Raw genomic sequence first — 21,581 nt, 5'->3', positions numbered from 1 at the left:
TATTATTATTATTACCATAGAGCAGTGGAGTGTTGTGTCTTCTAGTGGGCTGTCGCAGTAATTCTCTGAGTGGGAAAATTAGGAATTCCCTCACATTTCACTGAGCGCCTTCTAAAAAGTTAAGGTCTATATACGTAGAAAAATGACCAAGTCTCAAAAAGGAGACTTCCTCTGCTTTTGCAGGTATTGTATTGTGTTCATGTTTTAACATTCTTTCATCACATTAGGTCACTGTTTAATCCCGCTTTCCTTTCCTCCACTCCGTCTCACGTTTACTCAATTTATCAGAGCAACAAGTTCGCCCTCCTCCCTTTACTGATGCCGCACCTCACATTTCACGGAATGTGTGTTTGTGCGTTTATGTGTGTTGAGTCGGTCAGAGGAGGGACTTAACAATCTGAGCCCCTTCACATCTAATCAGAGTGGAGGAATGGCAGTAGTGCTGTTTCAGCAGGAATCCGAGCCGATTAAGCAAAAGTGAGACTGCTGCAGATTAATGACAGTATGCCTCCACCCATATCTCTCTCTCTCTCTCTCACACACACACACACACACACATACGATCATATTACTCCCACACCCAAATATTTCTTCGCAAACCATGGAAATATTTTAGAGATTTGCACAGGACAGTAACAGGAAGAGGTCACAAAAAAACATTTGTATAAACATGAAACCTTATTCACTTATTTCTGGAGTGAATATCCATCCATCCATCCATCCATTTTCTGAGCCGCTTCTCCTCACTAGGGTCGCGGGCGTGCTGGAGGCTATCCCAGCTATCTTCGGGCAGGAGGCGGGGTACACCCTGAACTGGTTGCCAGCCAATCGCAGGGCACATACAAACAAACAACCATTCGCACTCGCATTCACACCTACGGACAATTTAGAGTTGTCAATTAACCTACCATGCATGTTTTTGGGATGTGGGAGGAAACCGGAGTGCCCGGAGAAAACCCACGCAGGCACGGGGAAAACATGCAAACTCCACACAGGCGGAGCCGGGGATTGAACCCCAGTCCTCAGAACTGTGAGGCAGACACTCTAACCAATCGTCCACCGTGCCACCTAGAGTAAATATTGAATGAATAATGAATAACCCAAGCTAATGTAACCATGAGTTGAAAGAAGAATGTTTACTATAATATCTCATTGTTTGTTGTTGTCTTTCTTTACTTTTTGTTTTGGAATTCTATGGGATATACAAAAAATAATTCTTCATTACAATCCACACCATTAGTTATGTACAGTGGATATAGAAAGTCGACACACCACTGTTCAAATTCCTGATTTTTGTGAGCTAAAAAACACAGATCATTTGAAAATGTTTTCCACCATGAATGTGAACTATAACATGTACAATTCTATTGAAATAAGAACAAATATTTTTGAGAGGGGAAGTAAAAATAAACAACTGCGATAATGCGGTTGCAGAAGTATGCACACCCGCTTATAACTGGGGATGTGGTAGTGTTCAGAATTAACCAATCACATTCAAACTCATGTTAAACGGGGGTCGTCACACACCTGCCACCATTTAAAGTGCCTCTAACTAAAACCAAATAAAGTTCAGATTTTCTCTGAGGCTTTTCCTGGCAATTCTATTTGATTAGTTTTGCTTTCTCTCAGAAGCCTGAAAGTTTTGTGTTAACACTAACTGGTATTTGGATGCATTTTCCCACATGCGTTTGAGAGATTTTATGTGTGATTTTTTTCTTTGTAAGATAAGGTTTCTGTCTTGCCACTCTTCCCCAAAGCCCAGACATATCAAGAAAACGGGGAAATTGTTGTCACATAACTAAACAGCCAGTACTTGCCAGAATTTCCTGTAGCGACCTCAGTATTGTTGTTGGGGTCTTGGCAGTCTCCCTGACAGGTTTCCTTCTCTTTTTTTCATAAATTTTGGAAGGACGTCCAGCTCTTGGTAATGCCGTTGTTGTGCCATATTTTCTCCACTTGATGATGACCGTGTTTCATGTTATATGTATTCACTGCATAGGACTGTGGCTTGTGCTCTAAGATTCTGACTACAAAAATGTCGGGAAAAGCCTGCTCGAACAACTGAAGGTTGTTTGGGGTTAATCAATGGCACTTTAAATGGTGGCAGGTGTGTGCCGACTCCCATTTAACATTAGTTTGAGTGTGGTTGCTTAAATTTGAACGCAGTCATGTCGTCAGTTATCACACTGCCCTCCCGGAAAATCGGTGTATTAGAGGAGTAACAGGAGAGCAGGAATATATTCGCCATTCCCTTTCAGACAGAACTCACCGAAGCAGGATTTTGCTGTGTTGGTTTACACCGCCATTGCGGCTTCGCACATTCAGATAAAGAAATGCTGGCTTTGCTTTCACACTGGCCAGGATTGTGTTCAACCTTAAAACTGCCACTGAAGCTCTACATTTCAGTGAGTGATGTAATACAGTACGATATAAAAAGATAAGATGTTCATTTTAATACATTGTGTAACACATATGGACAAATTATTTCCAAAATATGTTTAATTTTGTTAAAATAATGCATTTACAACAAATGCCTGTTTTGAGAGGGCACTCACTGAAATACTGAAAAATAATTTTTTTTTGCACTTATCCTCATCCCAGCTGAATTTGGGTGAGAGATGGGGTACACTGTGGACCCAGTCGATCACAGGGCATATATATATATATATACATATATAAATATATATAGACATATATATATATATATATATATATATATAAACAACCATTCAAACTCAAATTTTAGAATTTTACACACCTATAAAAAAATAATCCGGTAAACCCAAACATGTATTGTTCTACTCACAATGGTGTCACACCAGAACTCTGCCACCTCTCCGATCCTCATGGAGGCCAGCAGTGTCTCCCAGATGTCCAGTTTGAACATGTTGCCAATCACTATCTCCATGGGTCTGCCCACAGCCTTGCTGTCATCGATCACCGTGCGGTCATCATTACACAGAGTGGTGCGGAAGTGAAAGGTCACCTGGAGCAAAACAAGCACCGAGCCATGAAATTAATGTCATGTCAGCCTATAGCAAGTACAGTGCCGTGAAAAAGTATTGGCCCCCTTCTCAAATTCATATATTTTTGCATAGATTTGCTGTTTTTAAATGGTGATTTCATTTATAAGAAAAAACAAAAAAACAACTATTCAAAGTTACCTGGCAGGGTGTGAAAAAGTAATTACCCCCCTTGTTAAATCATGAATTAACTTTGGCTAATCAAAACTTTTGGTTAATTTTCAATGATAACACCCAAAACGGATCACCTCCAGACCTGTTCAATCAAGAAATCAGTTAAACAGAATCTGTCCTGACAAAATCAATTCAGACAAAAGATCTAAAAAAGCTGCAATAAAATGACACGATCCAAAGAAATTCCAGAACAGTCGAGAAATAAATAAATTCACATCTATCAAGGGTTACAAAAGCAATTTTTAAAGCTTGAGGATTGCAGCGAACCTTAGGGAGAGCCATTATCCTCACATGGAGAAAACATGGAACAGTGCTGAATCTTCCCAGGAGTGGCCTGCCTCTAAAGATTACCTCAAGAGAACAGCAACGACTCATTCAGGAGGCCACAAAGGAACTCAGGACAACTTCTAAAGAACTGCAGGCCTCCCTTGCCTCAGTTAAGGTCAATGTTCATGACACAACAGTAAGGAAGAAAAAAACAAAATGAAGGTTTTGGAGTGGCCTAGTCAAAGTCCAGACTGAAATCCGATTGAAATGCCTTAAAAAGTCTGTTCATGCTCGAAAACCCTCCATTTTTGCTGAAGTCAAACAATTCTGCAAGGAAGAGTTGGCCAAAATATCTCCACAGAGATGTGAAAGACTCATTGCTAGTTGTAGAAAATGCTTGATTTCAGTTGTTGCTGTTGCGGACGGCCCAACCAGTTATTATGTTTAGGGGGCCATTACTTTTTCACACAGGGCCAGGTAACTTTGAATATTTTTTTTTTCCCCGTAATAAATGAAATCACCATTTAAAAACAGCATTTTAAGTTCACTTGGGTTATAGTTGTCTGATATTTACATTTGTTTGAAACAAAACCTTGCAAAAATATATGAATTTGATAAGGGATAATACTTTTTCAGGGCACTGAGTGTATGTTTTTATTAGGGAAAAAGTGGAAAACATCCCATTCGTGAGTTATGACTAATGGTGCGTTTGAAATCCAATAGAGTAATGTATTTCAATTCTTGTAAAAAGCATGATGTGTCTCAACAAATATGTTACATCACATGTGAATGCTGTTATTCAAGAGGCCCGCAAATGGTTGTATAACAGACAAGGAAAGTGAAAGCACTCTGCCAAGTTATTTCTGTTGTGCAAGAATGTGGTGTTATGTGTGGCCTCGCTCACACTTTAAAGTAGCTACTGTAAACTCTTGTGTGCAGTACAGGCATGGATTTTATGATGAACCTGCAAAGACCCCTCGAGTGAATCAGGAGAAAAGAGAATGCAGTTACAGGAAAAAGCTCAGTTTTGTTTACAGCAGGTTGAAAAGAAATGCAGTAACCATTATATACATCAAACAAAAATTGAAATGTTCTTGTCATTATCATTCATCATGCAACAGTGTACTTTTGCTTGCCTAGTTTTGACTGGTACTGATTTTCCATTTTTAAAAATTGAATACTGTACCTTTTATAATATTTTGGTTTTGCTGTTTTGAAAGAGGTTGATTAAACTAAGAATATTTCGTAAAAACCAACTGTATATAAAATGTGTAATTATATTATATTATAATTTAATCCATCATCCATCCATTTTCTACCCCGCTTATCTAATAAATTATCATTTGTATTATAGAGCAGTATTATCATTTTGAAAAATGAGGCACACATTTAGTGCATCATCTGTAATATCTTTGAATGCATATGTTTTTATTTAATCAGGCATTTAAAAAAACAAATACCTGTATCTATTGTGTATAATTAATCTACCTGTAAAATAGTCTGCCCATTGAAGGGATTTTTCTGATGCTGTGTCACCCTCTACTGGCTTTAATGTGAAATGCAGCACCATCAGTTGCAGTCTAAATTGAAAATAAAAAGCATCAACTGCTCCACCAATCTACTTCACAAGAGACATAAAAAAAAATAAACAACAACCTTCAAGGTGTATTAAATGAAAGTGAAATTCATCCTAAACTGACCAAGAAGCACGAATGTCAACAAAGTACAATAGACCAGCATTACCTTTGCCCCAGTGATGAATTTTGGGATTTCTCCGGTCCCGCCATGCAGAATCTTCTTCTTGATACCCTCTAAGCCCAGCAGAAGCGTGTCCTGCATATCTGACATACTTCTTTTGCCTTATTAGTTCAGATATTTGTCACCTTCTGTTGTCATTCACATGTGTGTAATGAGTGAGTCAATAAGTGTGTAAAGTACATCTCTGCAGGAGGATTAGTTCGGGCAGGGATAATAGCATTGTGTATCCGTCATCAGAACAGACTGTCAGCTTGGGGAAACATCGAGAAAGAAGAGGAGGATCAGGCTAATATAATGACTTTGTCTTATACCAAACATTATTACCTCCACCAAGGAGGAGTGTTTGCGTATGTGTTAGGATTATTTAAAAGCAAATCTATGTATCTTAAAGATGTTATTGGACTGCAAGGAGCAATGTAATATCATATTTCCTCAAAAAGGGGCTTCCGGTCGAATTGATACAGCGCCCCAATAAATCTTCCACTTCACAATATATTGCCACTCGGCAACTGTAAAATGAATTCACCACAACACACACTGTCTACATAGAAGACATGGAATCTGTCAAGCTGAAGCTGTACAATATAGAACATGTTACATTTACTTTTATCCAAATAATATCACAATGTACTGTATATGGACTAATGGGTAAAATCAGGGGTGTCAAACATATGGCCCGCAGGCCAAAACCAACCTGCAGGATGAATTTGTAAGTGAAAAAAATACAAAAAACACTGTGGTGGTGGGGACTCAGGATAATTTTGAGAATGATTATGCTCCTGTAAAAAATGGAATGGTAATAATTCCTCGGTCTTCATAAGTGTCACAATTTTAAAGTTCAATACTGTATTTTACAGTTCCAAATACCTGTGTCTTAAAATTTTGTACCTTAAAATACGATCCTGGTGATCAGTAATTATGCACAGACTGTAGATGATAAACTGAAGCAAAATATTTCCAAGAAATCTGAGGTTGTTTTGTAAAATGATTTCATTGAATATAAAGATTTTGCCAATGTATTTGATTTGTTTTGCATTCAAACAAAGGGGAAAAACGTATTGTCATTTATTGTTAAATCAGGTATGGTAATATTTTATTGGTCCAGCCCCATTGACATCAAATAAGGCTTTATGTGACCCCTGAACTACAATGAGTTTAAATATTTTTTATTAATTAAACAAACATGTTCAAAATTGTATGGTGGAGGTCCATGCTTCAATGAGTGCCATTTTACTGTAAATATTTTGTGGGGTGGAGGAGACATTTTTAATACAGCACTGGTGCAATTGCGTGCAAGTTTGTGTGTGTACATGTGTGTTTCATGACAGAGAAGTAAATTGGAAAACAAGTATGTAGTACTGGGACGTTGTTTTCATTCCAGAGGAAATTTCCATGATTTACATGATGATGTGAACAATGCAGTGAATGCTGAAAGCAGACAATTACACAATGCACTCAGTGACCTTTCTTACTTTTCGCATCTGTCGCCTATCTGTGTCTGGGTGTGCGAGCATGTGCGTATAATGTTTCTTCACAACGTCTGCAAGTGGTTTAGAGCACAGCTAATGTTTTATTTCTACCAAGTGCACGAACACCGTGGCTCGTGCTTGCATAACTGTACAGCTTTGAGTTTCCCTTTGTGAAGCAACATGGCTGAGTAGATACTTCACTAGAAACTATCACGCAAGGTTGCTGTCTTATCTGTGTTCAAATAGGACCTCTATACCATGAATTGTGCTGCAACCCCCAATCAAGTTTGCCCCCCCCCCCCAAACCACGCTGATGTGTCACAGCATTAAGCAATACTTTGGTACAGTATGCACTTGTCTGCAGCCCTTCTTGTGGACATCATTGTGAGTGAAGTAGAACTGGCCTGGATGGTTGCACATTTAGACATAAAACATAAACGATGCGGTACTCATGCACTTTAATGACCAAGACCTACATAAGGTTGCCCAGCGCTTCGTACTCGGAAGCAACAAGACTGTGACACACCACCCATAGAGTATGTTAACTAGTGCACTGTTGCCTTACTAGTGTCTTACTCGTGTGCTGAAATGTGTGCTATACTCCCATAGTACCCTGCACAGGACTTCTCGAGGGGCACGGTTGAGCACCTTCTCCAAGTCCACAAAACAGATGTAGACTGGTTGGGCTAACTCCCATGTGCCTGCCAGAACTCTGCTGAGGGTGTAGAGCTGGTCCACAGTTCCACGGCCAAAATGAAAACCATACTGTTCCTACTGAATCTGAGATTCGACTTCCTGGAGCCTCTTCTCCAGCACCCACAAATAGACTTACCAGGGAGGCTGAGGGGTGTGATCCCCTTATAGTTGGAACACACCCTGCAGCCCCCCTTCTTAAAAAGTGGGACCCCCACCCCGGTATGCTAATCCAGAGGTACTGTCCCCGATGTCTGTGCAATATTGCAGAGGAGTGTAAACCAGGACAGCCCCGCAACATCCAGGGCCTTCAGGGACTCTGGGCGGATACCATCCACCCCCTTGCCACCGAGTAGTTTTTTTTAACCAACTCGGTGACTTGAACGACGCAGATAGAAGAGCGCGCCTCAGAGTCTATGCTAACTCTTCAAGAATAAATTTAGCTATGTAATGAAAATAAAAAGAAAAACTTTGATATTCATGTCCTTTTCTGATATTTGGAGTTGCATTGGTTTGAGGAACACGCCCTATTACGGCTGAAAATATTGGAAAAATATAAAGAACACAAGAGAGGACTTACCTTAGCCATGTTGAGAGCAATTAGCTTGATGGTGTCATTTCTGCTGAGTCACATAGCTCACTTTTTCATCTCTTCTCTTGATGCCTAGATTTCAAACTTATTTTATCTGTTATTATCCGTCATCAAGAGGGTGGGCTTCACGGGGTGCCTAAGAGCTACTGTATTTGATAAATAATATTTAGGAATCACTTTTACTACAGCCAGGTTTATATTTTGTCTCTGGTATAGTATAATCAACACAAGTACATGTTTCTGTATTTTCTGTATAGATTATTAAAATTTCACGGGAGGGAAGGGGGTGGGGGGGGGCACCTGTCGTCCAATTCTGGAATGGCCCACAGAAACTGGATTGATGGATGAATTGTTGGATAAATAGATCTGGGGCTGAGGCCAAGTTTTCACCCCCCCCCCCCCCCCCCCCCCGAAATTGGCTGTGCTTCACAAGACGGTATGTTGTCCTAGCAGTATCCATCCATTCATTGTCTTCTGCTTATCCGAGGTCGGGTCATGGGGGCAGTAGCTTTAGCAGGGACGCCCAGACTTCCCTCTCCCCAGCCACTTCCTCCAGCTCTTCCAAGGGGATCCCGAGGCGTTCCCAGGCAAGCCGAGAGACGTAGTCTCTCCAGTGTATCCTGGGTCGTCCCCGGGCTCTCCTCCCGGTGGGAACACCTCATCAAGGAGGCTTCCTGGAGGCATCCGAAACAGATGCCCGAGCCACCTCATCTGGCTCCTCTCAATGCGGAGGAGCAGCAGCTCTACTCTGAGCCCCTCCCGCATGACAGAGCTAAGGGAAAGCCCGGACACCCTGCGGAGCAAACTCATTTTGGCCGCTTTTATCTGGGAACTTGTTCTTTCGGACACAACCCACAGCTCATGACCATAGGTGAGGGTAGGAATATAGATCGACCGATAAATAGAGAGCTCTGCCTTTTGGCTTAGCTCCTTCTTCACCACAAAGGACCGTTACAAAGTTCGCATCACTGCAGACGCTGCACCGAGCCGCCTGTCGATCTTCCGTTCCATTCTTGCCTCACTCGTGAACAAGACCCTAAGATATTTTAACTCTTCCACTTGGGGCAGGATCTCATCCCCCACCTGGAGAGGGGACTCCACCCTTTTCCGACTGAGGACCATAGTCTCAGATTTAGAGGTGCTGATTCTCATCCCGGCGGAACGGTGGATAACTGGTTAGAGCATCAGCCTCTCAGTTCTGAGGACCCGGGTTCAATCCCCGGCTCAGCCTGTGTGGAGTTTGCATGTTCTCCCCGTGCCTGCGTGGGTTTTCTCCGGGCACTCCAGTTTCCTCCCACATCCCCAAAACATGCATGAATTGGAGACTCTAAATTGCCCGTAGGTGTGAATGTGAGTACGGATGGTTGTTTGTTTCTATGTGCCCTGCGATTGGATGGCAACCAGTTCAGGGTGTACCCCGCCTCCTGCCTGATGATACCTGGGATAGGCTCCAGCACGCCCGCGACCCTAGTGAGGAGAAGCGGCTCAGAAAATGGATGGATGGATGGATTCTCATCCCAGTTACTTCATACTCGGCTGTGAACCGCTCCAGTGAGAGTTGGGGATCACGGGTTGAAAAAGCCAACAGAACCACATCATCTGCAAAAAGCAAAGATGCAATACTGAAGCCACCAAACCGGACCCCCTCTACGCCTCGGCTGCCCCGAGAAATTGTGTCCATAAAAGTAATAAACAGAATCAGTGACAAAGGACAGCCTTGGTGGAGTCCAACCTTCACCGGAAAAAGGTCCGACTTACTGCCGGCAGTGCGGCCCAAACTCTGATACTGGTCGTACAGGGACCGACCAGCCCATATTCGGCACCCCATATTCCCGAAGCACCCCCCACAGGACTCCACAAGGGACACGGTCGAACACCTTCTCCAAGTCCTCAAAATACATGTAGACTGGTTGGTGAAACTCCCATGCACCCTTGAGGACCCTGCCGAGGGTGTAGAACTGGTCTACTGTTCCACGGCCAGGACGAAAACCACACTGCTCCTCCTGAATCTGAGATTCGTTCTTCCCGGCGGACCCTCTTCTCCAGCACCCCTGAATAGACCTTACCAGGGAGGCTGAGGATTGTGATCCCCTGTAGTTGGAACACACCCTCCGGTCCCCCTTTTTCAAAAGGGGGGACCACCACCCCAGTCTGCCAATCCAGAAGCACTGTCCCCGATGTCCACGCGATGTTGCAGAGTCATGTCAAACAGGATAGCCCCACAACATCCAGAGCCTTTAGGAACTGCGGGCGAATCTCATCCACCCCTGGGGCCTAGCCACCGAGGAGCTTTTTAACCACCCCGGTGACCTCAACACCAGAGATAGGCGAGCTCGCCTCAGAGACCCCAGACTCTGCTTCCTCATGGGGGTGTCGGTGGAACTGAGGAGGTCTTCGAAGTATTCGCCCCACCGACTCACAACATCCCGAGTCGAGGTCAGCAGTGCCCCATCCCCACTATACACAATCTTTATGGTGCAATGCTTCACACTCCTGAGACGCCGGATGGTGGACCAGAATTTCCTCAAAGCCGCCCGGAAGTTGTTCTCCTTCACCTCACCGAACTCCTCCCATGTACGGATTTTTGCCTCAGCGACAACCAAAGCTACATTGCGTTTCGCCAGTCGGTACCCATCAAAAAGGCCCGAGAGGACTCCTCCTTCATCTTCACTGCTGGTGTCCACCAACGGGTTCAGAGATTGCCGCCATGACAGGCACCGACTACCTTACGGCCACAGCTCCGGTTGGCCGCCTTGGCAATGGAGGCGCGGAACATGGTCCACTCAGACTCAATGTGTCCCACCTCCCCCGAGACGTGGGTGAAGTTCTGCCGGAGGTGGGAGTTAAAACTCCTTTAGAGGGGATTCTGCCAGACGTTCCCAGCAGACCCTCACATTACGTTTGGGCCTGCCAGGTCAGACTGGCATCTTCCGCCACCATCAGAGCCAACTCACCAAAAGGTGATCAGTGGACAGTTCTTCACTCGAGTGTCCAAGACATGCGTCTGCAAGTTTGATAGCATGACCACAAAGTCGATCATCGAACTGCGACCGAGGGTGTCCTGGTGCCAAGTGCACATGTAGACACCCTTATCCTTGAAAATGGTGTTCGTTATGGACAAGCCGTGGTGAGCACAGAAGTCCAATAACAGACCACCACTCGGGTTCTGATCTGGTGTTCTCCCAATCACCCCCTTCCAGGTCTCACTGTCATTGCCCTCATGAACATTAAAGTCTGAACAATGGAGTCCCCAGCGGGAGCGCTCTCCAAGGACTCCAAAAAGGGTGGGTACTCTGAACTGGTGTTTGGTGCATAGGCACAAACAACAGTCAGGACCCGTCGCCCCACCCGCCGGCCACCAGGCGCTCGCCTTTGAGCTCCACCTCCAGACTTACCAGGGAGGCTGAGGGGTGTGATCCCCTTATAGTTGGAACGCGGGCAAGGGAAACCTATATCCATTAATTTTGTTCGTCATAGGGGTTTTTGGACCTGTGCTTTTTCTGGTCCCTCACCTAGGACCTGTTTGCCATGGCTGACCCTACCAGGGGCGTGAAGCCCCTGACAACTTAGCTCCTAGGATCATTGGGACACACAAACCCCTCCACCATGATAAGGTGACGGCTCAGGGAGGGGTCCTAGCAGTAACGGCATGCTAATCCTCTCTGTATTAAAGTTATACAAGAACAAGAACAATGGAAGCATACTTAAAATGAAAAGATTCATTGTTCTTGATGGGGTCTACACTGGAAACCGTGACAGCGTAACATGGACATATGGTGTGGGGGGTTTCTTGGATAACAGGTTTGGAGTTGCTATGGTTACAGCCTATTCCATCATCTACACCATTAAAATGACATGATCTTTTGATTTAAAAGCTAGATCAATATGATATTGGTCTCAACATAATAAAAACATGGTTTCAGTGAGTTTTGCAAGGAAGTAGTGTGTGCAGTCCTGAATATGCACATTAAACAGTTATCTGTCCAACCTGTTGGAGAATAAATAGTGCTATGACTCAGGCTTTGTGTAAGTCTGACTCATTGTTGCCTGCGTCACACCACCTGCACCTCTCTTCGCGGCCCTGCCTTCGCATGTCACACTCACAGACTACATGCACACACATTTGAATTTGCACACCGTGGCGCAAGCCAACAAATAAGCGGGTTTGCTGAATACACACGCCTTTTGAGAACAGGTTTAGCCACAAGCAATCATAAGAAGAGACTGGACAGCCTGTCGCATTTGGCCCTGTTGGAAACCTGCTGATTCATTAGTTATACGTAAAGCAAGTCACGCTCTATTTGTGGAAAATGCAGTCATGGATTTCCTGGGGAGGAGTAGCTGGTTGTGTAAAGGCCATTCATTCATATACCTATCACACAACGGAAGGCACCTTCCATGACGCACAATATCCACACACACACACACACACACACACGGTTTAATGTTTATGAATGTGTGAGCCTTTTGTGTTGTACATATGGATTAGAGATAGAGAGAGGGGAGGGGTTGTTTCCTGCCTCTTCTTTCAGCCCTTTTGGTCACACTAGAACCGAGCATGCACATGCACGACACACACAGAATTCCTGACATGTTCAGGTGGAGACACTTTGTCGGCGGTTTCATGTGTTCTGACTTTAGAGTGAAAACACAAGACTTTCAATAGGCGTACTCCGTACACGAGAGTAATTGTTACTTGAGTCACACTTCTTTTAGTGCGAATCATTTGTTTCATTTTGAATTTCAAATGATGAGGAGAAAATTACATAACTGGCAGATTCCCAGCCAGCTCACGTGCTCAAGCTCCTTCAAAGTGTTCCACTAGCACATATTTCAACAATGTGGATTCTTCCGAGAACAAGGTCAAAGATGTGAAGATATATTGCATAACAGATGGCAGCCGTCCAACCATAAAATTCTGATGGGAGTTAACGATAGAAATGGTGTAAGGAAAGAGTGTTCAACCACATTTTTTTTGTATGATGTAACTTAGTTTTCCAAAGAATTCAGTTCAGTTCCGCTCACAATGAAAACCTGATTTGGTTTATTTCCACCGGGTGTGTGGGTGGAATGGTATTGTTTGTGTCAGCTACATAAATAGTGTGACATTATATGAATTTAACACAGAAGAGGAAAGTGACACATGGAAAAAAACAACAACAAATCATTGTGAAGAAATTGTATCGCTCCAAAGTTTTTGGTAATGCACCATCGTAACTGGTAGCCTCATGCTGCACAGCACTGGCTTGGCTTAGCTCTACCTAGCCTCATGTCAGACTGGGTTTTCACCGGGGGGGGGGGGGGGGCACATTTTGATGCCCACCCAAACACATTTGGATGCTCTCTGCCCTCCGTTGCACACCACTGGCAAAGGTATATACAGTATTTTACATTTGAAGAAGAAAAAAAATCACAGCGCACCACATAAAGACAGAAAAAGTATATATGTTGATCTCGTGTTAATTTACTTATCATGACTTATGCGACTGGCAACAGATGGATAAACAAGTCAAATACTGTATGTACCTTCTGCCATTTAATAGAAGAGCATTTAATTGTTTTGACTGCCAGTGTACGTTGCTAGCTTAGGATACAGTGGATATAAAAAGTGTACACATCGTTCAAATGCAAGATTTTTGTGATATAAAATAATGAGTCCAAGATGAATTCACCATTAATGTGTCCTATAACTTGTACAATGCAATTGAATTTAAAAATAATAATAATTTAGACGGTAGTAAAAAATTTTAATAACTGATAGAAAGTAATGTAATTTTATCTGTCTACATGCAGTATTGAATGTTTGTCTTGTGTTCTGCCAATATCCTCCACGAGAAATTTGTAAAATGATTGATCATGCAGTACTGATTCAGACCAATAGGAGGACTGCTGTGCCGTGTGTGTGTGTGCGCGCGTGCCTGTGCGCGCGTGTGTGTGTGTATTAGCTTTTCTGACTAGCAAGATTCTCTGGAATAGCCTGCACAAGTGTCTTGTGAAGTTATGCCCTGGGTATCAACAAGTGTGATGTTTCTGGAAAAACACAGCTCTATTGCGTTGCAAGGTGTGGACATTACTTGCTGCTCTTTAAACGCGTGTCGCCACGGGCAGCCTCTAAAATTAAACTACAAAGCTCGTCGTGTGATTATTGACTCTGGTATAGCAATCATGCTTTTAGTCTGTATGTCCACAGTTTGCTTGTGATGCTCCACCCCAATGCTGGCCTTGGCTGTCCGCTCCAGGGCCCCCTGACAGGGCCCCTGCCAGGCCACTCTCCACTGGGCCTCGACCTTTAGCTGCATACCAGAACACATAGCAGCCGGGACAAAGGGCAAATGCAGACAACACATAAATGGTGATGCGGTTCATGCTAAAACTCATGCATTTCCACAACAAGGCTGTCTACACGCCAACGCAATGAAAGTTGGAAAGTTTGTGCAGATTAGGGAAATAGGAGCTCAGTTCCATCATTGACAAAATGATTTTGGTTGTGCTTGCTATCAATAGTTTCATTTAAGAAGGCACATCTGTGGCTGAATGTAAATGCCAGCAGTAATTGACAGCATTGTTTTGATGACACACTGCAAAGACAAGATAAATACTCCGTGTCCCCGCTGTGTGCTAATTGCCCTAATGCAATGTACAGCCATTGTAAACCTAATCCCATTTACGTTCATCATATAAGACATACAGATTCCTGTCTGCCTCTACCCAAAGACAGCAAAAAAAAGAAGCAACTGATAGTCTTAATATTGTACATCACTACACCCTTTAAAGGTGCAACAAAGGCACAGAAACTCGTGTACCGAATCTTTTGACTTATGTTTGTGTATTACATTGCTTCTATATTGTTGTAAAAAGCATGTGCTGTAATTTGAAAAACTAGTATGTCCTCGGAAATACAGTCAACGTTTATAAATAATATATATATATATGTATATATACATTTAGTTTATGCAACAGCAAGTTATAAATGCTTTGTGATTCATTATAAAACTACACCAATGAAATAAAATATGGCTCTTTATGCAGAACTATAACCAGATTTGCAATGTTTAATTTCACAGTCACAGGAGCTGGTTGCTGCTTGTGGAGCACAGTATATTGAATCCAAATAATAATAATACAAACTCAATTTATTTCAGTAGTTCTATTCAAAATGTGAAACTCATATAATGTACAGTATACAGTAGATGCAGTACCAGGGGTGTCAAATTCATTGTAGTTCAGAAGTCACAAAAAGACTAACTTGATGTCAAAGGTGCCGGACCACTAAAATCATTCCATACTTAAAAATAATAATAAATAATTCCCCCCCTTGTTTTAATGCAAAACAAAACAAGCTAATTCAGAAACTGTTTAGATTTAACAACATTCAGCTTCAGTTTGTCATCTACATGTGTGCATAATAACTAATCACAATGATTGTATTTTAAGGCACAAAAGTTTAAGTCACAGGTATTTGGAACTGAAAAATATAGTATTCCACTTTGAAATTATATCAATTTATGAAGACCTAGAAATTATTACCATTCCAGTTTCTATATGAGCATAATAATTCTTAAAAGTATCCTTAGTCCCCACCACCCCAATGTCATGTATTTTCTCACTTTCAAATTCATCCTGCGGGCCAGATTGTACCCCTTTGTGGGCCAGTTTTGGCCCATGGGCCGTATGTTTGACATTGCTGCACTACACAGAGTGAAATATTTTTTAATAACAATAATATACATTTGCTTTACAATTTAATCACTGCTCCGTATTAAGTATAAAAATAATTTCTGAAAGAAGCAGCACCATGTGTTGGATCTTGAGGGCAACTGCCCCTAATGTAGAGTCATCACCGACATTGCTGATTGTTGCACTGTAGATTGCTTATGGCCTCTCGCCATCGCTTCCTGTACGTCAAGATCTGATTTCATGTGATCACACAACCCAGCCCGTTCTTCTGCCACGGCTCATAGGCCAAAATAGCCCTTGTGCTCCCACATGAGATATGCGACGAGGCCCTATTGACCTTTTCTTAAGAGCCAACGGGGAGTAGGAGAGTGGGGAAAAGGGAAATTTAATGTTAGTGAAGTGCGGACACAACAAGGTGAGTATAACCCCATCCAACAAGCGGGTCTAATCTTGTTTGTCTGCACTAGGTCAAGAGATTAAATGGGTGTTGTTCGGTGGCCATCCTGTCTGACTCCAATAGATTTAACCTGGTGGCGACTTAAAGACAAATCATCTGGCTGTTAGCAAACACATGGATAACACCTGAATAGGATGCAATAGCTAAACCTAGAACGGTCTGAGGAGAATGAGCACCAGTCTATTTACAGATTAACACAATAGATAGATACTGTATAGAGTGATGATAGAGAGATGGATACATACAGAGTTAAAGAAACAGAGAGAGAAAGCGACAGACAGATTTGGAAACAAGGCCAGCTATGGGCAATGACTCCAGTCTCTCAGTGTCTCCATCCACCGGTTTGACCAGAAACCAAGTTAACATGGCCATCTGCACTAACTCTCCCTGGAGAGATGATCCGTGAAGGCACCCCTTTTACAAATCCAATCTCATTTCCTCACTAAAGGAAAATGCTGGAATAGAAGACGCTTAGGCCTGAAGAGTCTTAATATGGACCATGTGCTCAAAGTAGGCAGGGCTGAGTATGTCGCCATCTATTTCCTCAAGTATCTATCTAGCTAGACTATGGAGACAAAATCCCGCTGACACGCGACGGTGTCGTGGTTCACTCGCTTGACTTCCAAATAAGTTCTGTGGGTTCGCTACAGACTCAGTAACAGAGTGAATAGCTGTATTTGTCCTAAGATTGACTGACTACCGGTCCAAGATGAACTATGCCTTCAACCAAACTGAGGTCTGTCTGTCAGTCTGTCCATCCATCAATATACAGTATAATTCCTTCAAAATGGTTCAGTGGTGAGATCCACACAATACCCTGCAATTACCCTGCACCATGCTAGAGTGTGAACCGTAGGGTTCGTGTCAGAAGTCTGTAACAATGTTCACCCACAGGACGAGGCAATTTTTAACTTTTCAGCTGTGAAAAATACTGTCATCGACGATCCAGTCATAATTCACAGTGTCGTTGATTTATGACAAACACATGGCAATGTCAGTCGGTCGGTCGGTCACACGGCAACGTGTCTGTCTATTCAATTCAAGTACAACATAATGCAACGGAAACAAAATAGAATTTTTAGACAATAAAAAGCAGTTCAGAAGCTCTTGATTTAGCAGCAATATCTTAAAATTGATATTTAAGGCACAACAAATTATATAAGTACTGTATATTCAGAAAGTATTCTATGCAAGTTAAATAAAGTCAACGGTAACAGTGGAGACTTGCTCCGACTCTATACTATTGTAGTACAACAAGAAAATGAAAGCACTTAAACTGCAAAGAATACAAAACAGTGCTATGTTATTCAATATACTGTCGGTATGGTATAGAAATTCCACATCATTTTGCGTGACTATAACGTTTTATGGTTATTCATGTGGTATCTCTCAAATGCAAATATGAAAGTCTCTGTGTACGGTAAACCGGGATAGCTATCTTATGAAATGAAATGATGTTGACAAACAAAAACTGAAAAAACAAAAAGTGAAAATGTCAAACTATTGCACGTTAAATGACAAGCACACAATTTCATTGCATTGTCAATACGTACAATAATCGCGTTTATCGCGGGATTTAGGTTCCGGACAAGTGAAATCAGCAAAGTAGCGACCACATATTATTTTTGATTATTTATACATATTTTAAAGCTGTATGATCCTCCCCAGACTCTTATTAATTGTATCACTCAAAATCCCACGATACGGCGAAATATGCGTAATGTGCATACAAAAAAATCCACAATGCACTGAATCCGCAATAGGTGAAATGCGACATACCGAGGGAACACTGTACCCTTAAAATTTGTTCCATTGCCAAACTGTGGCACTCGTGGATAGAAGTGTAATAGCAGCCTGGTATAATATTTATATATTGTCATTGTCGGGCAGAAACCTCCTATGTCTAAATATGATCAATTTCACATTTTTTTCACAAATTGACAATATTGGTCAATCCACACATGGGTCCGTTATTTTCAGTTTCAAACTGGGTGGCACGATGGGCCCCGCAGTTCTGAGGACCCGGGTTCAAATCCTGCCTCCCCTGTGTGGAGTTTGCATGTTCTCCCCGTGCCTGCGTGGGTTTTCTCCAGGTACTCCAGATTCCTCCCACATCCCAAAAACATGCATGGTAGGTTCATTGAAGACTCTAAATCCCCCGTAGGTGTGAATGTGAGTGGAAATGGTTGCTTGTCTCTATGTCCCCTGCGATTGGCTGGCGACCAGTTCAGGGTGTCCTGAACTGCCTCTCACCCAAAGATAGCTGGCACAGCTCCAGATATAAGATATAAGATAGCTCCAGCACGCCCACGACACTACTGAGGATGAGCGGGATGGAAGAGAAGAGAGGCTCAGGCACACCCGCGACCCTAGTGAGGATAAGCGGTATGGAAAATGGATGGAAGAATTTTTCAAATTATTTTCCAGTGTTTAAACTGTTCAAAATGGTTTGCTCTCTTTGGCAATAAAAAAATTTTTCCAGAGGGGAGGGGGCAGTTCTTGAAAAGTAATGGTTTTGGATATGCCAGGATTCTGCCCAAGACCAGTGAAGTATTCTTTTTCTTTCCTTTTTTTTCTTCCCCAAACCCGATTTTTTAAAATGAGCATTATACCACACTTTTTGATGTGGGGTTTTGTTTTAATTTGCAGGGTGGCGTGACTAAACATGAAATTGCCTCGCTTTTATTACTATACAATAGACATTGCTATTACATGTGAAGATGTATGTATTTTTAATGTTATCTATCATTGAGCCATGGTTGTAAACTATCAACTGTGGTAAATCTGACATTTGCAAATTTGATTTTATCACATGTTCCATCATATACATTTTACCCTTCAAAAGCAATGAGAATGTGGGTAAATCAGTTTCCTTGTAAATTGCAAGCACACACTCTTCTTCATTAGAAGAGATACATGCCCCATTCGCCACTAAAGGACGAGACTGGAGATGTAATGAGATAAAATTAAATTTTTCATAATAGGAATGCAACAGTTTAAGGCCACATTTGCTGGCCTGCAATCGGAATATTTTTTTCTTAGGTTATGTGCTAATAAGCACAATTAAAATGAGCTTTTATATTTTGCCAACGTGGGAGCCATCAATATGGTGCTGCCTCAATCTCTTACAAGGGATTAAGTTGTCAGGTTTCATTGAACTCTGAGCAGCCTCAGTCCAGACAAAACCATCTTAGAAGGTTCAGGTCCAGTTATTTTTAACTTTGCTGGGTTAACGTCCGCTCGCTCCTTCCCCTTTCAGCCCACACGTATGTTTAGCTTTCATATCTGAACACAAGACGAATTCACCTCTGTAGTGGTGTGTGTATATGCATGTGCGCATGAGCCATCCACCCTCTGACCTCTGCCACCCGTTAGCTCTGTGTGTGTGGGCATGTGCCTGTCACAGTTAATGCTACTACTCACAAGCCTAGCACTTTCCGATCAGTTAACTCAGTGTTTCCCAACTTTTTTTGAGCTAAGGCATCCATTTTACATTAGAAACATGTCACGGCACTCCACCAATCAAAAATGTCACAAAAGTATGACTAATGAAATAATGATGATATTGCCTCAATTTACTCACAAATTGACCTAACACAAAAATCACCATATGTTGCTGGCATGCAAAAAAGAACAAAGGCATAAACTAATAATAATAATATAATAAATTCAGACAAATTAAGTCAAAATGAAAAATTCTATTTGGGCATTATGGCACAACACACTAGTTTACCACAGCACCCTGTTTGTAGATCATTGAATTACAAAACAGGCTTTCTATAAGGAACACCAATCTGATGGACCAGGAGGACCTTGGAGTGATTTAAATGTGCAGCCGCAATGGTTTATAAAAAGTTTCTCTTCGCTGCTACATATCATTCCGGCTCCTTCTTTCTCCTTCACCTCACAGCCCACCCATCTGGAACTTGCGTCTATTTTGAGATCTCAGTACAGTCCAAGTACCAGCTGCAATGTGTAAAACACACGAATAGGAGCGCCTTCAGAATGGCATGCCGTCTACCTTAAGTGTGGTTGAAACCATAGCCAGTATGGATCGTAATTTCTAGTGCATTTCTTCCCTAAAAAAAATTCACCAAGTCGATTATTATTATTAGTATTAAACATAGGTACGAGTATACGGAAAATGGAAACATTTTTTCAAATTTTATAAACACCACTAACTAGGAGTTGTAGGAAAAAAATGGCCTTTCATTCCAATATGATATGTAATGCCTCATGTTACAAATGTATATAGTATATAATATGGTACATTTTCATGGCTGACCTGAGAATCATGATGTTCTCATGGGCGCCGCAATATCATATCATATCATATCATATCCATACGGATGGACCTCCGGTTGATGGAGCCGTGTGTGTTACATCGGCGAACGCCATTCTCAATGTAATTTTTTCCTATATATCTAGTAAATTACGGCTTACTTTCAACGGCAACATGGTCTCCAGTTGGCTACCTTCAAGACGTTTCACTCGAAACTCACGCCTTCTTGGAAGCTAGCTAGCTCCTGCCGCTAGCTCCCACAGCTAACTCCTGCAGCTGCTAGCATCGTCCGGCTTGTATGACAACAGTGGCCGGCAAAAAAACAATGCCCGGTGTACTATAAATCAACTATTAATCAATGACTTGTTCCATCTAACGCTGTGGACCCTCAGGATGGCACTCGTGTGGGAAATAAGCATTGCAACAGCAATGCCGCTCTTTCCCTGGTCTGCCATTGTTACATGCTGACTTATTTGTACCTGTCCAATCATTGCAACGCATGGCACCCAGTTACAGACTACCTGGTAAGATTGTACTATACTCAACAATACTGTTAAAATGTTATACTTACTGTATAACTGAGCATTGATTTGAGCCGATCACCGTTTTTGTTCTTTGCTAATATGCGAACACAAGTATGGTGATGAGTATCGTGAGGTGAAAGGGTGAGGAGGTGACATGAACGTTCAATTAAATAATAATAAAAAACAAAACAGAATTACGGCAGTGCATGCACACAGAGCAGAATATTTATTTTGAAAAACCTAACAATCCATCCATCCATGAATTGAGCATGAATAGCAGCAAATCTTCGGCGCGTATTATTCATAAATAGAAGGGTTCCCTGATTTTTTGGGGTTGATTTTGGGGATGCGTAATGTACTCGAGATGGTAACTGTTTGTAAAGATGAACATGACATCTTGAGGCATTTGGAAATTGTACCCAAGGATGATCTAGATTCAAGTCCACAATTCTCTTCCTGATAGCTTGGCTGAAATTTTCCCAAGATGTTGCACAAATAAGCAGTGTGTTTCAGGTGAGCCTAGTTCAAATACATCCACAGTCGTGTCTCTAATTAACTCAAACATTGCCAATAAACGTATCAGGAGCTTCCAAAGAAATCATCTGGGTTTTCCCAAATTATTTAAAAACATAGTAATCATACTGTTTATGTAAACTTCTTACTTT

At 42.1% G+C, this 21,581-nt stretch overlaps 1 protein-coding gene across 4 annotated transcripts in view; it reads right to left on the bottom strand.

Moving 5' to 3' along the window:
- Positions 1-21,581, bottom strand: part of aipl1 (aryl hydrocarbon receptor interacting protein-like 1) — a 29,965-nt gene that overhangs the window by 4,813 nt on the left and 3,571 nt on the right. The window contains exons 1-2 of one of the 4 annotated variants that reach the window (XR_009789812.1): positions 5,208-5,427; positions 2,807-2,986 (exon numbers count right to left, since the gene is read on the bottom strand). Coding sequence is in view for 3 of the 4 variants with exons in the window: in XM_061782690.1 (XP_061638674.1) it covers positions 2,807-2,986; positions 5,208-5,312 (285 nt within the window). In the remaining variant the exon portion in view is untranslated. Of the gene's footprint in view, positions 1-2,806; positions 2,987-5,207; positions 5,428-20,553; positions 20,711-21,581 lie in introns of those variants that run through there. The other 3 variants (XM_061782692.1, XM_061782690.1, XM_061782693.1) reach the window with 3 other exon arrangements.

This window comes from Phyllopteryx taeniolatus, chromosome 8 (genome assembly GCF_024500385.1).
Source record: "Phyllopteryx taeniolatus isolate TA_2022b chromosome 8, UOR_Ptae_1.2, whole genome shotgun sequence".
In the NCBI taxonomy this organism is placed as follows: Eukaryota; Metazoa; Chordata; class Actinopteri; order Syngnathiformes; family Syngnathidae; genus Phyllopteryx; species Phyllopteryx taeniolatus.
Note: the sequence above shows the minus strand (reverse complement) of the source record. Positions and strands in the feature narration are given on the sequence as shown.